This window comes from Engystomops pustulosus, chromosome 6 (assembly GCF_040894005.1).
Source record: "Engystomops pustulosus chromosome 6, aEngPut4.maternal, whole genome shotgun sequence".
In the NCBI taxonomy this organism is placed as follows: domain Eukaryota; kingdom Metazoa; phylum Chordata; class Amphibia; order Anura; family Leptodactylidae; genus Engystomops; species Engystomops pustulosus.
In genome coordinates, this window is record NC_092416.1 from 2,508,510 (window position 1) to 2,528,092 (window position 19,583).

Genomic DNA, 19,583 nt, shown 5'->3' on the forward strand with positions numbered 1-19,583 from the left:
GGGTAGGAGAGGGAGGAGGAGAGGGCCGGGGGTAAGAGAGGGAGGAGAGGACAGAGGTCACGGAGTAAGAGGAGAGGGGTCCGGGGGGTAAGAGAGGGAGGAGGAGAGGGCCGGGGGGTAAGTGGAGAGGAGGAGAGAAGACAGTGAGCAGAGACAATCTGGATGAAGCAGAGCAGCAGATACATGACATTATACACCTGGAGCAGGCAGGACTGTGAGGACACCCGGCACCCGGTACCTACCGTACTGCAGTGTCCAGGCACCGGGGGTGGATCTCACACTACAGATACTAATATACATGACTGCAGGAGATCAGGGACTGACATTTATACATTCATAGAATGGATGTCACGGCAGACATCTCCATGGTAACAGACAACAAGTGAGCGCTGTGTAGTCTGATCTCCCCTGGTCTTACATACATCTAGTGAGCGCAGGATCCGACTACGCATGGTTTGCTTGTTGTCTGTTGCCATGGAGATGCATACTCTAGGTCTGTCGAGGAGGTAGGAAATGAACTGGAACACGACCTTTATGGAGCAATGAATTTGGATCCGCGGCTCTCAGCATCGATGGACACAGAGAATAAAGGAATAACAGGAGAATATTCTGTGTGTACTTACCCCCGCCAGCTGGCTGCCAGCAAGAAGGAGCTGTGTCTGGGGCAGGGAGGTAGGTGGTTGCGGAGGGGCAGGAGGTGCCTGTGGAGTGGGAGGAGCAGAAGGCGGGGCCGGGGTGCCAGGGAGGGATGGGGAGCGCTCCCCACATTCTTCATCTGTAATCTACAATGACATGAGGGGGTCAGACACGTATATCCTCCCGCTCTATAGGGAGATAACACGGGCTCAAAGGGGCAGTAACAGAAAGAAACCAGAACTCAGGAAACAGGGGCAGCACTGTGACGATGCAAGGAGTCCCCGGCTGTGTCCCCAGTGCACGGACCACCACAATGATGGGAGGTGCTCATAGGGGGGGAAGGAGCCATAGGGGGCGCTCTTCTTACCTTTGGAGACATTGAGAAGGGAGATCCCTTGTTCTGCTGCACCTGAAAACATCACAGAGATAAGGAGTAAAATGCAGGAGCTCTACAGACATGTAACAGGGGGGGAAGGAGCTCTACAGACATGTAACAGGGGGGGAAGGAGCTCTACAGACATGTAACAGGGGGGAAGGAGCTCTACAGACATGTAACAGGGGGAAGGAGCTCTACAGACATGTAACAAGGGGGGAAGGAGCTCTACAGACATGTAACAGGGGGGGAAGGAGCTCCACAGACATGTAACAGGGGGGGAAGGAGCTCTACAGACATGTAACAGGGGGGGAGGGAGCTCTACAGACATGTAACAAGGGGGGAAGGAGCTCTACAGACATGTAACAGGGGGGAGGGAGCTCTACAGACATGTAACAAGGGGGGAAGGAGCTCTACAGACATGTAACAAGGGGAAGGAGCTCTACAGACATGTAACAAGGGGGGAAGGAGCTCTACAGACATGTAACAAGGGGAAGGAGCTCTACAGACATGTAACAAGGGGGAAGGAGAGCTCTGCAGACATGTAACAGGGGGGAAGGAGAGCTCTGCAGACATGTAACAGGGGGGAAGGAGCTCTACAGACATGTAACAAGGGGGGAAGGAGCTCTACAGACATGTAACAAGGGGAAGGAGCTCTACAGACATGTAACAGGGGGGAAGGAGCTCTACAGACATGTAACAGGGGGGGAAGCAGCTCTACAGACATGTAACAAGGGGGAAGGAGAGCTCTGCAGACATGTAACAGGGGGGAAGGAGAGCTCTGCAGACATGTAACAGGGGGGGGGGGTGTCACCACTTACCTCATGTAGAGAGTCGGCTCCGTTCCTTTCACTGTCTGTAAAACATGAAATGATTTGGTTATTACACCTGTCCCAAGGCAGAGCACCCCAACCATTATGTATCTAGGGACGGCTGCACCCAGGGTTAGGTGTCACACCATGGCCCCTGGACAAAATGTGTGTCCCGCAAATAGTTCATATCTAACCCCAAACAATATAATGTCCCATTTCCTGCAGCCCCTTTTCTGTGGCCCCCTCTATAGTGCCCCTTTTTCTGTAGCCCCCTGTACAGTGCCCTTTTTTCTGTGGCCCCCTCTATAGTGCCCCTTTTTCTGTGGCCCCCTCTATAGTGCCCCTTTTTCTGTAGCTCCCTCTATTGTGCCCCTTTTTCTGTGGCCCCCTCTATAGTGCCCCTTTTTCTGTAGCCCCCTCTATGTCCAGCAGCCTCCCTTCGTCAATTGAAATGTCCAGCAGCCTCCCTTCGTCAATTGAAATGTCCAGCAGCCTCCCTTCGTCAATTGAAATGTCCAGCAGCCTCCCCTCGTCAATGAAATGTCCAGCAGCCTCCCCTCGTCAATGAAATGTCCAGCAGCCTCCCCTCGTCAATGAAATGTCCAGCAGCCTCCCTTCGTCAATGAAATGTCCAGCAGCTTCCACCTCACTAATAAAATGTCTGCAGCAGCCTCCACCTCACTAATGGAATGCCCAACAGCTGCGTCCACCCATTAATGAATAGTTCATAGCAGAGCCCTCCACATTAATAAAATTTACAGCAGCAGCCTCCCTTCATTAATAAATTGAACACAGTGGAGCCCCCGTCATTAATGAAATGTCCAACAGATTCCCCCACAATGCAATGTCCCAGCAGAGCCCCCCAATGCAATGTTTACAGCAGAGCCCCCACAATGCAATTCTCCCAGCAGAGCACCCACAATGCAATTCTCCCAGCAGAGCCCCCACAATGCAATGTTCACAGAAGAGCCCCCACAATGCAATGTTCCCAGGAGTGGTCCCCACCAATGTAGTGTCTCCCTCTACAGTGCCCCTTTTTCTGTAGCCCCCTTTATTGTGCCCCTTTTTCTGTAGCCCCCTCTATTGTGCCCCTTTTTCTGTAGCCCCCTTTATTGTGCCCCTTTTTCTGTAGCCCCCTCTATTGTGCCCCTTTTTCTGTAGCCCCCTCTATTGTGCCCCTTTTTAATGTCTTCAGAAAAAGGAGTCATTATTATATCCCTTTTTCTATAGCATCCCCCTCCCCCCTCCCCGCACTATATTGTCCCCTTGTCTTTGGCTTTATCACTGAGGAGATAAAAATATACGTAGCTCATGTATGCAAGTATAAGCCGACCCAAAGGTAAACCTAGGACCTAACTTTACCACAAAAAAAACTAGGAAAATGCCCAGCAGCCTCCCCTCGTCAATGAAATGTCCAGCAGCCTCCCCTCGTCAATGAAATGTCCAGCAGCCTCCCCTCGTCAATGAAATGTCCAGCAGCCTCCCTTCATCAATTGAAATATCCAGCAGCCTCCCTTCGTCAATTGAAATGTCCAGCAGCCTCCCCTTGTCAATGAAATGTCCAGCAGCCTCCCCTTGTCAATGAAATGTCCAGCAGCCTCCCTTCGTCAATTGAAATGTCCAGCAGCCTCCCCTCGTCAATTGAAATGTCCTGCAGCCTCCCCTCGTCAATGAAATGTCCAGCAGCCTCCCCTCGTCAATGAAATGTCCAGCAGCCTCCCCTCGTCAATGAAATGTCCAGCAGCCTCCCTTCATCAATTGAAATATCCAGCAGCCTCCCTTCGTCAATTGAAATGTCCAGCAGCCTCCCTTTGTCAATGAAATGTCCAGCAGCCTCCCCTTGTCAATGAAATGTCCAGCAGCCTCCCTTCGTCAATTGAAATGTCCAGCAGCCTCCCCTCGTCAATTGAAATGTCCTGCAGCCTCCCCTCGTCAATGAAATGTCCAGCAGCCTCCCCTCATCAATGAAATGTCCAGCAGCTTCCACCTCACCAGGACCAGACCCTGCAGCAGAACAGAACAATTCCCTCATGCACTGTCTGGGGTGAAGGCAGATACCTACCTGTGTGTACCCTCTGAGCAATGATCTGGGCAGTCAGCAAGTGTCACAAAAACCAGAAGCTTAGACTTCTCCATCCACATATCAGCGGAGGTTCCCATCATCATATAGTGTGGGAACCGCTCCTATAGGTAGAACCAGTATTTATAGGAACTTCCTCGGAGTCTCCGGGGTTGGGATTCCCACAGTCTAAAAATTGAGACTTCCCCTTACGGGCAATGCAGACAATGGGCTCGGTAAGTCACGTCTTGGGAAGAGATCTACATCACACGTGTACAGAAAGGACTAAGGGATGTGGTGCTCAGCCCCCGGATAATACCCCAGCCTCAGATGTAAATACCCTGGCACTGGCCCACTATCTTCCTGTTCCACGGGGTTGCCCGCGATCCCATCCCCCTGTGTATGAGCAGGACACGAGCTGCGGGCGCCATTACCTGCCACTCCCCCTTCTGCGTGCAATTTGCTGAGATGTCCCGGCTTAGACATTCTTATTTCTGTAGAGAGAAAGGGAGAAGGTTACAAACCAAAGTCCAGGGATACAAAATATATAGACAGTGCAGAGATACAATATACAGTACAGTGCAAAAGTCTTCACACCCCTTGAATTCTCTTAACTTTCAAGTGTTAAGGCCACAAACATCCATGTATGTTACTGATATTGAGAGAAACACAAAGGGGGGGAATAGGGGGCGCCCGGGGGGAGGCCAGAGGAGCGCACAGCGGCCCGGGGAGAGCAGAGGAGCGCACAGCGGCCCGGGGGGAGGCCAGAGGAGCGCACAGCGGCCCGGGGAGAGCAGAGGAGCGCACAGCGGCCCGGGGGGAGGCCAGAGGAGCGCACAGCGGCCCGGGGGGAGGCCAGAGGAGCGCACAGCGGCCCGGGGGGAGGCCAGAGGAGCGCACAGCGGCCCGGGGGGAGGCCAGAGGAGCTCACAGCGGCCCGGGGAAAGCAGAGGAGCGCACAGCGGCCCGGGGGGAGGCCAGAGGAGCGCACAGCGGCCCGGGGGAAGCCAGAGGAGCGCACAGCGGCCCGGGGAGAGCAGAGGAGCGCACAGCGGCCCGGGGGGAGGCCAGAGGAGCGCACAGCGGCCCGGGGAGGCCAGAGGAGCGCACATCGGCCCGGGGAGGCCAGAGGAGCGCACAGCGGCCCGGGGGGAGAGCAAAGGAGCGCACAGCGGCCCGGGGGGAGAGCAGAGGAGCGCACAGCGGCCCGGGGGGAGAGCAGAGGAGCGCACAGCGGCCCGGGGGAGAGCAGAGGAGCGCACAGAGGCACGGGGGGAGAGCAGAGGAGCGCACAGAGGCCCGGGGGGAGAGCAGAGGAGCGCACAGCGGCCCGGGGGGAGAGCAGAGGAGCGCACAGCGGCCCGGGGGGAGAGCAGAGGAGCGCACAGCGGCCCGGGGGGAGAGCAGAGGAGCGCACAGCGGCCCGGGGGGAGAGCAGAGGAGCGCACAGCGGCCCGGGGGGAGAGCGGAGGAGCGCACAGCGGCCCGGGGGGAAAGCGGAGGAGCGCACAGCGGCCCGGGGGGAGAGCGGAGGAGCGCACAGCGGCCCGGAAGGAGAGCGCAGGAGCGCACAGCGGCCCGGGGGGAGAGCAGAGGAGCGCACAGCGGCCCGGTGGGAGAGCGGAGGAGCGCACAGCGGCCCGGGGGGAGAGCGGAGGAGCGCACAGCGGCCCGGGGAGAGCAGACATCCCATCTTTATTAGGATAGCAGATTTCGGAGGTGGACCCAATAAAGTAGTGCTATATTGAGGTCCCCTAAGCAGAGATCTTGTGCTTGTGGGGTTACTGATCCAGTTGATGAGGCTGATGGGGGGGAACTCTCACTTCTGCTTCTGTTTTCTCTGCTATGAGACAATTTACTGAAAAATAAACTATAAATACCCACAATACTATAGAAATAGCAGAGCCTCCCTGCACAGCGCACACCACAGCAGAGTGACGCAGGCCGGGCACGGATACACACCAAAACCTCCCAATATTAGAGCTAAGTCCAAAGTTCTCCCTTTTGGTGTCAGTGGCAGCACATTGGGGCACAATAACTAAGGGCTTTGCTCTGCACTTTAGTCAGACTGTGCACGTTCTAGGATAAAATGTCTTGCACAGGTATTTAAGAAGTGTCTACGCTGGGATTGTGGCGCAGCTGCGCTGCTTTCATGCGACAGAGATCGGGGGCGGGCCGTCTAATAATGAGGCTGATTTGGACTGAGCGCGGGATTTAACTTTCAAATTGTGCCACAAGCCCAAGCACTTACATGCACCGGGAAGAAGGTGAACTCCGGGGACCTGAGCGGGGAAGCGACACATGCAGGATATCGGGCGCACAATCTTAGTGACTAGCGGCAGATGTGCATTGTGCATGGACAATAGGGCTCATTTACTAAGATCCCTGCGGAACACACTTTCGACGGACACCCCGTTGATTTCCGTTTTGCGCCGATGGGGCAGGGATTTAAAATAGTTTTTTGGCACTTGCAATCAGATTTTGCAGAAATCGCGCCTCCCTCCTGTGCAGTCTGTACTATGTGCAGTGCCCCCCCTCCTGTGCAGTCTGTACTATGTGCAGTGTCCTCCCTCCTGTGCAGTCTGTACTATGTGCAGTCTCCTCCCTCCTGTGCAGTCTGTACTATGTGCAGTGCCCTCTCTCCTGTGCAGTCTGTACTATGTGCAGTGTCCTCCCTCCTGTGCAGTCTGTACTATGTGCAGTGTCCTCCCTCCTGTGCAGTCTGTACTATGTGCAGTGTCCTCCCTCCTGTGCAGTCTGTACTATGTGCAGTGTCCTCCCTCCTGTGCAGTCTGTACTATGTGCAGTGTCCTCCCTCCTGTGCAGTCTGTACTATGTGCAGTGCCCCCCCTCCTGTGCAGTCTGTACTATGTGCAGTGTCCTCCCTCCTGTGCAGTCTGTACTATGTGCAGTGTCCTCCTCCTGTGCAGTCTGTACTATGTGCAGTGCCCCCCCTCCTGTGCAGTCTGTACTATGTGCAGTGTCCGCCCTCCTGTGCAGTCTGTACTATGTGCAGTGTCCTCCTCCTGTGCAGTCTGTACTATGTGCAGTGTCCTCCCTCCTGTGCAGTCTGTACTATGTGCAGTGTCCTCCCTCCTGTGCAGTCTGTACTATGTGCAGTGTCCACCCTCCTGTGCAGTCTGTACTATGTGCAGTCTCCTCCCTCCTGTGCAGTCTGTACTATGTGCAGTGCCCCCCCTCCTGTGCAGTCTGTACTATGTGCAGTGTCCTCCCTCCTGTGCAGTCTGTACTATGTGCAGTGTCCTCCTCCTGTGCAGTCTGTACTATGTGCAGTGCCCCCCCTCCTGTGCAGTCTGTACTATGTGCAGTGTCCGCCCTCCTGTGCAGTCTGTACTATGTGCAGTGTCCTCCCTCCTGTGCAGTCTGTACTATGTGCAGTGTCCTCCCTCCTGTGCAGTCTGTACTATGTGCAGTGTCCTCCCTCCTGTGCAGTCTGTGCTATGTGCAGTGTCCTCCCTCCTGTGCAGTCTGTACTATGTGCAGTGTCCTCCCTCCTGTGCAGTCTGTACTATGTGCAGTGTCCTCCCTCCTGTGCAGTCTGTACTATGTGCAGTGTCCTCCCTCCTGTGCAGTCTGTACTATGTGCAGTGCCCCCCCTCCTGTGCAGTCTGTACTATGTGCAGTGTCCTCCCTCCTGTGCAGTCTGTACTATGTGCAGTGTCCTCCCTCTTGTGCAGTCTGTACTATGTGCAGTGGCCCCCCTCCTGTGCAGTCTGTACTATGTGCAGTGTCCTCCCTCTTGTGCAGTCTGTACTATGTGCAGTGTCCTCCCTCCTGTGCAGTCTGTACTATGTGCAGTGTCCTCCCTCCTGTGCAGTCTGTACTATGTGCAGTGTCCTCTCTCCTGTGCAGTCTGTACTATGTGCAGTGTCCTCCTCCTGTGCAGTGCCCCCCCTCCTGTGCAGTCTGTACTATGTGCAGTGTCCTCCCTCCTGTGCAGTCTGTACTATGTGCAGTGTCCTCCTCCTGTGCAGTCTGTACTATGTGCAGTGCCCCCCCTCCTGTGCAGTCTGTACTATGTGCAGTGTCCTCCCTCCTGTGCAGTCTGTACTATGTGCAGTGTCCTCCCTCCTGTGCAGTCTGTACTATGTGCAGTGTCCTCCCTCCTGTGCAGTCTGTACTATGTGCCGTGTCCTCCCTCCTGTGCAGTCTGTACTATGTGCAGTGTCCTCCCTCCTGTGCAGTCTGTACTATGTGCAGTGTCCTCCCTCCTGTGCAGTCTGTACTATGTGCAGTGTCCTCCCTCATGTGCAGTCTGTACTATGTGCAGTCTCCTCCCTCCTGTGCAGTCTGTACTATGTGCAGTCTCCTCTATCCTGTGCAGTCTGTACTATGTGCAGTGTCCTCCCTCCTGTGCAGTCTGTACTATGTGCAGTGTCCTCCCCCCTGTGCAGTCTGTACTATGTGCAGTGTCCTCCTCCTGTGCAGTCTGTACTATGTGCAGTGCCCCCCCTCCTGTGCAGTCTGTACTATGTGCAGTGTCCTCCCTCCTGTGCAGTCTGTACTATGTGCAGTGTCCTCCCTCCTGTGCAGTCTGTACTATGTGCAGTGTCCTCTCTCCTGTGCAGTCTGTACTATGTGCAGTGTCCTCCCTCCTGTGCAGTCTGTACTATGTGCAGTGTCCTCCCTCCTGTGCAGTCTGTACTATGTGCAGTGTCCTCCCTCCTGTGCAGTCTGTACTATGTGCAGTGTCCTCCCTCCTGTGCAGTCTGTACTATGTGCAGTGTCCTCTCTCCTGTGCAGTCTGTACTATGTGCAGTGCCCTCCCTCCTGTGCAGTCTGTACTATGTGCAGTGCCCTCCCTCCTGTGCAGTCTGTACTATGTGCAGTGTCCTCCCTCCTGTGCAGTCTGTACTATGTGCAGTGTCCTCCCTCCTGTGCAGTCTGTACTATGTGCAGTGTCCTCCCTCCTGTGCAGTCTGTACTATGTGCAGTGTCCTCCCTCCTGTGCAGTCTGTACTATGTGCAGTGTCCTCCCTCCTGTGCAGTCTGTACTATGTGCAGTGTCCTCCCTCCTGTGCAGCCTGTACTATGTGCAGTCTCCTCCCTCCTGTGCAGTCTGTACTATGTGCAGTCTCCTCCCTCCTGTGCAGTCTGTACTATGTGCAGCCTCCTCCCTCCTGTGCAGTCTGTACTATGTGCAGTCTCCTCCCTCCTGTGCAGTCTGTACTATGTGCAGTCTCCTCCCTCCTGTGCAGTCTGTACTATGTGCAGTCTCCTCCCTCCTGTGCAGTCTGTACTATGTGCAGTCTCCTCCCTCCTGTGCAGTCTGTACTATGTGCAGTCTCCTCCCTCCTGTGCAGTCTGTACTATGTGCAGTGTCCTCCCTCCTGTGCAGTCTGTACTATGTGCAGTGTCCTCCCTCCTGTGCAGTCTGTACTATGTGCAGTGTCCTCTCTCCTGTGCAGTCTGTACTATGTGCAGTGCCCCCCCTCCTGTGCAGTCTGTACTATGTGCAGTGTCCTCCCTCCTGTGCAGTCTGTACTATGTGCAGTGTCCTCCCTCCTGTGCAGTCTGTACTATGTGCAGTGTCCTCCCTCCTGTGCAGTCTGTACTATGTGCAGTCTCCTCCCTCCTGTGCAGTCTGTACTATGTGCAGTCTCCTCTCTCCTGTGCAGTCTGTACTATGTGCAGTGTCCTCCCTCCTGTGCAGTCTGTACTATGTGCAGTGTCCTCCCTCCTGTGCAGTCTGTACTATGTGCAGTGTCCTCTCTCCTGTGCAGTCTGTACTATGTGCAGTGTCCTCCCTCCTGTGCAGTCTGTACTATGTGCAGTCTCCTCCCTCCTGTGCAGTATGTACTATGTGCAGTGTCCTCCCTCCTGTGCAGTCTGTACTATGTGCAGTGTCCTCTCTCCTGTGCAGTCTGTACTATGTGCAGTGTCCTCCCTCCTGTGCAGTCTGTACTATGTGCAGTGCCCCCCCTCCTGTACAGTCTGTACTATGTGCGGTGTCCTCCCTCCTGTGCAGTCTGTGCTATGTGCGGTGTCCTCCCTCCTGTGCAGTCTGTGCTATGTGCGGTGTCCTCTCTCCTGTGCAGTCTGTACTATGTGCTGTGTCCTCCCTCCTGTGCAGTCTGTACTATGTGCAGTCTCCTCCCTCCTGTGCAGTCTGTACTATGTGCAGTCTCCTCCCTCATGTGCAGTCTGTACTATGTGCAGTCTCCTCCCTCCTGTGCAGTCTGTACTATGTGCAGTGTCCTCTCTCCTGTGCAGTCTGTACTATGTGCAGTGCCCTCCCTCCTGTGCAGTCTGTACTATGTGCAGTGCCCTCCCTCCTGTGCAGTCTGTACTATGTGCAGTCTCCTCCCTCCTGTGCAGTTTGTACCATGTGCAGTGTCCTCCCTCCTGTGCAGTCTGTACCATGTGCAGTGTCCTCCTCCTGTGCAGTCTGTACCATGTGCAGTGTCCTCCTCCTGTGCAGTCTGTACTATGTGCAGTGTCCTCCCTCCTGTGCAGTCTGTACTATGTGCAGTGTCCTCCCTCCTGTGCATTCTGTACTATGTGCAGTCTCCTCCCTCCTGTGCAGTCTGTACTATGTGCAGTGTCCTCCCTCCTGTGCAGTCTGTACTATGTGCAGTGTCCTCCCTCCTGTGCAGTCTGTACTATGTGCAGTGCCCCCCCTCCTGTGCAGTCTGTACTATGTGCAGTGTCCTCTCTCCTGTGCAGTCTGTACTATGTGCAGTGTCCTCTCTCCTGTGCAGTCTGTACTATGTGCAGTCTCCTCCCTCCTGTGCAGTCTGTACTATGTGCAGTCTCCTCCCTCCTGTGCAGTCTGTACTATGTGCAGTCTCCTCCCTCATGTGCAGTCTGTACTATGTGCAGTGTCCTCTCTCCTGTGCAGTCTGTACTATGTGCAGTGTCCTCTCTCCTGTGCAGTCTGTACTATGTGCAGTGCCCTCCCTCCTGTGCAGTCTGTACTATGTGCAGTGTCCTCCCTCCTGTGCAGTCTGTACTATGTGCAGTGTCCTCCCTCCTGTGCAGTCTGTACTATGTGCAGTGTCCTCCCTCCTGTGCAGTCTGTACTATGTGCAGTGCCCCCCCTCCTGTGCAGTCTGTACTATGTGCAGTCTCCTCTCTCCTGTGCAGTCTGTACTATGTGCAGTGTCCTCCCTCCTGTGCAGTCTGTACTATGTGCAGTGTCCTCCCTCCTGTGCAGTCTGTACTATGTGCAGTCTCCTCCCTCATGTGCAGTCTGTACTATGTGCAGTCTCCTCCCTCCTGTGCAGTCTGTACTATGTGCAGTCTCCTCCCTCATGTGCAGTCTGTACTATGTGCAGTCTCCTCCCTCCTGTGCAGTCTGTACTATGTGCAGTGTCCTCTCTCCTGTGCAGTCTGTACTATGTGCAGTGCCCCCCCTCCTGTGCAGTCTGTACTATGTGCAGTGCCCCCCCTCCTGTGCAGTCTGTACTATGTGCAGTGCCCCCCCTCCTGTGCAGTCTGTACTATGTGCAGTGTCCTCCCGCCTGTGCAGTCTGTACTATGTGCAGTGTCCCCCCTCCTGTGCAGTCTGTACTATGTGCAGTGTCCTCCCTCCTGTGCAGTCTGTACTATGTGCAGTGCCCCCCCTCCTGTGCAGTCTGTACTATGTGCAGTGTCCTCTCTCCTGTGCAGTCTGTACTATGTGCAGTGTCCTCTCTCCTGTGCAGTCTGTACTATGTGCAGTCTCCTCCCTCCTGTGCAGTCTGTACTATGTGCAGTCTCCTCCCTCCTGTGCAGTCTGTACTATGTGCAGTCTCCTCCCTCATGTGCAGTCTGTACTATTTGCAGTCTCCTCCCTCCTGTGCAGTCTGTACTATGTGCAGTGTCCTCTCTCCTGTGCAGTCTGTACTATGTGCAGTGTCCTCTCTCCTGTGCAGTCTGTACTATGTGCAGTGCCCTCCCTCCTGTGCAGTCTGTACTATGTGCAGTGTCCTCCCTCCTGTGCAGTCTGTACTATGTGCAGTGTCCCCCCCTCCTGTGCAGTCTGTACTATGTGCAGTGTCCCCCCTCCTGTGCAGTTTGTACTATGTGTAGTGTCCTCCCTCCTGTGCAGTCTGTACCATGTGCAGTGTCCTCCTCCTGTGCAGTCTGTACTATGTGCAGTGTCCTCCCTCCTGTGCAGTCTGTACTATGTGCAGTGTCCTCCCTCCTGTGCAGTCTGTACTATGTGCAGTGTCCTCCCTCCTGTGCAGTCTGTACTATGTGCAGTGCCCCCCCTCCTGTGCAGTCTGTACTATGTGCAGTCTCCTCTCTCCTGTGCAGTCTGTACTATGTGCAGTGTCCTCCCTCCTGTGCAGTCTGTACTATGTGCAGTGTCCTCCCTCCTGTGCAGTCTGTACTATGTGCAGTGCCCCCCCTCCTGTGCAGTCTGTACTATGTGCAGTGCCCCCCCTCCTGTGCAGTCTGTACTATGTGCAGTGCCCCCCCCTCCTGTGCAGTCTGTACTATGTGCAGTGTCCTCCCGCCTGTGCAGTCTGTACTATGTGCAGTGTCCCCCCTCCTGTGCAGTCTGTACTATGTGCAGTGTCCTCCCTCCTGTGCAGTCTGTACTATGTGCAGTGTCCTCCCTCCTGTGCAGTCTGTACTATGTGCAGTGTCCTCCCGCCTGTGCAGTCTGTACTATGTGCAGTGTCCTCTCTCCTGTGCAGTTTGTACTATGTGCAGTGCCCCCCTCCTGTGCAGTCTGTACTATGTGCAGTGTCCTCCTCCTGTGCAGTCTGTACTATGTGCAGTGTCCTCCCTCCTGTGGAGTCTGTACTATGTGCAGTGTCCTCCCGCCTGTGCAGTCTGTACTATGTGCAGTGACCTCCCTCCTGTGCAGTCTGTACTATGTGCACTGTCCTCCCTCCTGTGCAGTCTGTACTATGTGCAGTGTCCTCCCTCCTGTGCAGTCTGTACTATGTGCAGTGTCCTCCCTCCTGTGCAGTCTGTACTATGTGCAGTGTCCTCCCTCCTGTGCAGTCTGTACTATGTGCAGTGTCCTCCCTCCTGTGGAGTCTGTACTATGTGCAGTGTCCTCCCGCCTGTGCAGTCTGTACTATGTGCAGTGTCCTCTCTCCTGTGCAGTCTGTACTATGTGCAGTGTCCTCCCTCCTGTGCAGTCTGTACTATGTGCAGTGTCCTCCCTCCTGTGCAGTCTGTACTATGTACAGTGTCCTCCCCCCTGTGCAGTCTGTTATGCCCCCCGGTGCCCCCTGACCCTGCAGTGCATGTAGTGTTATGCCCCCCGGTGCCCCCTGACCCTGCAGTGCATGTAGTGTTATGCTCCCTGACCCTGCAGTGCATGTAGTGTTATGCCCCCTGACCCTGCAGTGCATGTAGTGTTATGCCCCCTGACCCTGCAGTGCATGTAGTGTTATGCCCCCTGACCCTGCAGTGCATGTAGTGTTATGCCCCCTGACCCTGCAGTACATGTAGTGTTATGCCCCCGGTGCCCCCTGACCCTGCAGTGCATGTAGTGTTATGACCCCCGGTACTTCCTGACCCTGCAGTGCATGTAGTGTTATGCCCCCGGTGCCCCCTGACCCTGCAGTGCATGTAGTGTTATGACCCCGATGCCCCCTGACCCTCTCACCTGATGCCCAATGATTGGAGATCACCATGATGATGAGGAGAAGCTGCGAGCAGCTGAGATCACACAAGATATGAGAAAGTGATGAGTAGAGCGACACATAGGAACTACCACTCCCACTCGCCACCACAACCCCTATTCTGCCACACTCACTGCAGTAACCAATAGGAGGGCAGATATTCTCAGCGCTGAGATATCTCCAACACTCATGTCACCCCATGTTATGTCACCAAGACGCATCCTACTATACAGAGAGCACCTGCTATACAGAGAGCACCTACTATACAGAGAGCACCTACTATACAGAGAGCACCTAATATACAGAGAGAGCACCTACTATACAGAGAGCACCTAATATACCGAGAGCACATCCTACTATACAGAGAGCACATCCTACTATACAGAGAGCACCTACTATACAGAGAGCACCTAATATACAGAGAGAGCACCTACTATACAGAGAGCACCTAATATACCGAGAGCACATCCTACTATACAGAGAGCACATCCTACTATACAGAGAGCACCTAATATACCGAGAGCACATCCTACTATACAGAGAGCACATCCTACTATACAGAGAGCACATCCTACTATACAGAGATCACATCCTACTATACAGAGATCACATCCTACTATACAGAGAGCACCTACTATACAGAGAGCACCTACTATACAGAGAGCACCTACTATACAGAGAGCACCTAATATACAGAGAGAGCACCTACTATACAGAGAGCACATCCTACTATACAGAGAGCACCTACTATACAGAGAGCACCTGCTATACAGAGATCACCTAATATACAGAGAGCACCTACTATACAGAGAGCACCTAATATACAGAGAGAGCACCTACTATACAGAGATCACATCCTACTATACAGCACATCCTACTATACAGAGAGCACCTACTATACAGAGAGCGCCTACTATACAGAGAGCACCTACTATACAGAGATCACATCCTACTATACAGCACATCCTACTATACAGAGATCACCTACTATACAGAGAGCACCTACTATACAGAGAGCACCTACTATACAGAGAGCACCTGCTATACAGAGAGAGCACCTACTATACAGAGAGCACCTACTATACAGAGAGCACCAACTATACAGAGAGCACATCCTACTATACAGAGAGCGCCTACTATACAGAGAGCACCTACTATACAGAGATCACATCCTACTATACAGAGAGCACATCCTACTATACAGAGAGCACCTACTATACAGAGAGCACATCCTACTATACAGAGAGCACATCCTACTATACAGAGAGCACATCCTACTATACAGAGAGCACATCCTACTATACAGAGAGCACATCCTACTATACAGAGAGCACCTACTATACAGAGAGCTCCTACTATACAGAGAGCACATCCTACTATACAGAGAGCTCCTACTATACAGAGAGCACATCCTACTATACAGAGAGCACATCCTACTATACAGAGAGAGCACCTACTATACAGAGATCACATCCTACTATACAGAGAGCACATCCTACTATACAGAGCGCACATCCTACTATACAGAGAGAGCACCTACTATACAGAGAGCACATCCTACTATACAGAGAGCACCTACTATACAGAGTGCACATCCTACTATACAGAGAGAGCACCTACTATACAGAGATCACATCCTACTATACAGAGAGCACATCCTACTATACAGAGATCACATCCTACTATACAGAGATCACATCCTACTATACAGAGAGCACATCCTACTATACAAAGAGCACCTACTATACAGAGAGCACCTGCTATACAGAGAGCGCACCTACTATACAGAGAGCACCTAATATACCGAGAGCACATCCTACTATACAGAGAGCACATCCTACTATACAGAGAGCACCTACTATACAGAGAGCACATCCTACTATACAGAGAGCACCTACTATACAGAGAGCACATCCTACTATACAGAGAGCACATCCTACTATACAGAGGGCACCTACTATACAGAGAGCACATCCTACTATACAGAGAGCACATCCTACTATACAGAGATCACATCCTACTATACAGAGATCACATCCTACTATACAGAGATCACATCCTACTATACAGAGAGCACCTACTATACAGAGATCACATCCTACTATACAGAGATCACATCCTACTATACAGAGATCACATCCTACTATACAGAGATCACATCCTACTATACAGAGATCACATCCTACTATACAGAGATCACATCCTACTATACAGAGAGCACATCCTACTATACAGAGAGCACATCCTACTATACAGAGAGCACATCCTACTATACAGAGAGCACATCCTACTATACAGAGAGCACATCCTACTATACAGAGAGCACATCCTACTATACAGCGAGCACATCCTACTATACAGCGAGCACATCCTACTATACAGCGAGCACATCCTACTATACAGAGAGCACATCCTACTATACAGAGAGCACATCCTACTATACAGAGAGCACATCCTACTATACAGAGAGGACATCCTACTATACAGAGAGCACCTACTATACAGAGAGCACCTAATATACAGAGAGCACCTACTATACAGAAAGCACATCCTACTATACAGAGAGCACATCCTACTATACAGAGAGCACCTACTATACAGAGATCACATCCTACTATACAGAGATCACATCCTACTATACAGAGATCACATCCTACTATACAGAGAGCACCTACTATACAGCACATCACAGAGAGCACATCCTACTATACAGAGAGCACATCCTACTATACAGCGAGCACATCCTACTATACAGAGAGCACATCCTACTACACAGAGATCACATCGAGCACATTCTACTATACAGAGATCACATTCTACTATACAGAGATCACATCCTACTATACAGAGATCACATCCTACTATACAGAGAGCACCTACTATACAGAGAGAGCACCTACTATACAGAGATCACATCCTACTATACAGAGAGCACATCCTACTATACAGAACATCCTACTATACAGAGAGCACCTACTATACAGAGAGCACCTACTATACAGAAAGCACATCCTACTATACAGAGAGCACATCCTACTATACAGAGAGCACATCCTACTATACAGAGAGCACCTACTATACAGAGAGCACCTACTATACAGAGAGAGCACCTACTATACAGAGATCACATCCTACTATACAGAGATCACATCCTACTATACAGCACATCCTACTATACAGAGAGGACATCCTACTATACAGAGAGCACCTACTATACAGAGAGCACCTAATATACAGAGAGCACCTACTATACAGAAAGCACATCCTACTATACAGAGAGCACATCCTACTATACAGAGAGCACCTACTATACAGAGATCACATCCTACTATACAGAGATCACATCCTACTATACAGAGATCACATCCTACTATACAGAGATCACATCCTACTATACAGAGATCACATCCTACTATACAGAGAGCACCTACTATACAGCACATCACAGAGAGCACATCCTACTATACAGAGAGCACATCCTACTATACAGAGAGCACATCCTACTATACAGCGAGCACATCCTACTATACAGAGAGCACATCCTACTATACAGAGAGCACATCCTACTATACAGAGAGCACATCCTACTATACAGAGATCACATCCTACTATACAGAGAGCACATCCTACTATACAGAGAGAGCACCTACTATACAGAGAGCACATCCTACTATACAGCGAGCACATCCTACTATACAGAGAGCACATCCTACTATACAGAGAGCACATCCTACTATACAGAGAGCACATCCTACTACACAGAGATCACATCGAGCACATCCTACTATACAGAGATCACATCCTACTATACAGAGATCACATCCTACTATACAGAGATCACATCCTACTATACAGAGATCACATCCTACTATACAGAGATCACATCCTACTATACAGCGAGCACATCCTACTATACAGAGATCACATCCTACTATACAGAGAGCACCTACTATACAGAGATCACATCCTACTATACAGCACATCCTACTATACAGAGATCACATCCTACTATACAGAGAGCACCTACTATACAGAGATCACATCCTACTATACAGCACATCCTACTATACAGAGAGCACATCCTACTATACAGAGAGCACATCCTACTATACAGCGAGCACATCCTACTATACAGAGAGAGCACATCCTACTATACAGAGAGAGCACATCCTACTATACAGAGAGAGCACATCCTACTATACAGAGAGCACATCCTACTATACAGAGAGCACATCCTACTATACAGCACATCCTACTATACAGAGAGCACCTACTATACAGAGAGCACCTAATATACAGAGAGAGCACCTACTATACAGAGATCACATCCTACTATACAGAGAGAGCACCTACTATACAGAGATCACATCCTACTATACAGAGATCACATCCTACTATACAGAGAGCACATCCTACTATACAGAGAGCACCTACTATACAGCACATCACAGAGAGCACATCCTACTATACAGAGAGTACATCCTACTATACAGAGAGCACCTACTATACAGCGAGCACCTACTATACAGAGATCACATCCTACTATACAGAGAGCACCTACTATACAGAGATCACATCCTACTATACAGAGATCACATCCTACTATACAGAGATCACATCCTACTATACAGAGATCACATCCTACTATACAGAGATCACATCCTACTATACAGAGATCACATCCTACTATACAGCACATCCTACTATACAGAGATCACATCCTACTATACAGCACATCCTACTATACAGAGATCACATCCTACTATACAGAGATCACATCCTACTATACAGAGATCACATCCTACTATACAGAGATCACATCCTACTATACAGAGAGCACATCCTACTATACAGAGATCACATCCTACTATACAGAGATCACATCCTACTATACAGAGAGCACATCCTACTATACAGAGAGCACATCCTACTATACAGAGATCACATCCTACTATACAGAGAGCACATCCTACTATACAGAGAGCACCTACTATACAGAGATCACATCCTACTATACAGCACATCCTACTATACAGAGATCACATCCTACTATACAGCACATCCTACTATACAGAGATCATATCCTACTATACAGCACATCCTACTATACAGAGATCACATCCTACTATACAGAGATCACATCCTACTATACAGAGATCACATCCTACTATACAGAGAGCACATCCTACTATACAGAGAGCACATCCTACTATACAGAGATCACATCCTACTATACAGAGATCACATCCTACTATACAGAGATCACATCCTACTATACAGAGAGCACATCCTACTATACAGAGATCACATCCTACTATACAGAGATCACATCCTACTATACAGAGAGCACATCCTACTATACAGAGATCACATCCTACTATACAGAGATCACATCCTACTATACAGAGAGAGCACCTACTATACAGAGATCACATCCTACTATACAGAGAGAGCACCTACTATACAGAGATCACATCCTACTATACAGAGAGAGCACCTACTATACAGAGATCACATCCTACTATACAGAGAGAGCACCTACTATACAGAGATCACATCCTACTATACAGAGAGAGCACCTACTATACAGAGATCACATCCTACTATACAGAGAGCACATCCTACTATACAGAGAGCACATCCTACTATACAGAGAGCACATCCTACTATACAGAGATCACATCCTACTATACAGAGAGCACATCCTACTATACAGAGATCACATCCTACTATACAGAGATCACATCCTACTATACAGAGATCACATCCTACTATACAGAGAGCACATCCTACTATACAGAGAGCACCTACTATACAGAGATCACATCCTACTATACAGAGATCACATCCTACTATACAGAGATCACATCCTACTATACAGAGATCACATCCTACTATACAGAGATCACATCCTACTATACAGAGAGCACATCCTACTATACAGAGATCACATCCTACTATACAGAGATCACATCCTACTATACAGAGATCACATCCTACTATACAGAGAGCACATCCTACTATACAGAGAGCACCTACACAGGGCGCACACTATACACAGGGCGCACACTATACACAGAGAGCACACACTATACACAGGGCACACACTATAC

At 51.1% G+C, this 19,583-nt stretch overlaps 1 protein-coding gene across 7 annotated transcripts in view; it reads right to left on the bottom strand.

The window, feature by feature from the left end:
• Window positions 1–19,583, bottom strand: part of POU2F2 (POU class 2 homeobox 2) — a 189,115-nt gene that overhangs the window by 27,637 nt on the left and 141,895 nt on the right. For all 7 annotated transcript variants that reach the window (XM_072113747.1, XM_072113749.1, XM_072113745.1 and 4 more), the window contains 4 exons: window positions 4,315–4,374; window positions 1,831–1,865; window positions 1,004–1,045; window positions 624–782 (listed from right to left, as the gene is read on the bottom strand). In XM_072113747.1, the coding sequence (XP_071969848.1) occupies window positions 624–782; window positions 1,004–1,045; window positions 1,831–1,865; window positions 4,315–4,374 (296 nt within the window). The remainder of the gene's footprint in view (window positions 1–623; window positions 783–1,003; window positions 1,046–1,830; window positions 1,866–4,314; window positions 4,375–19,583) is intronic.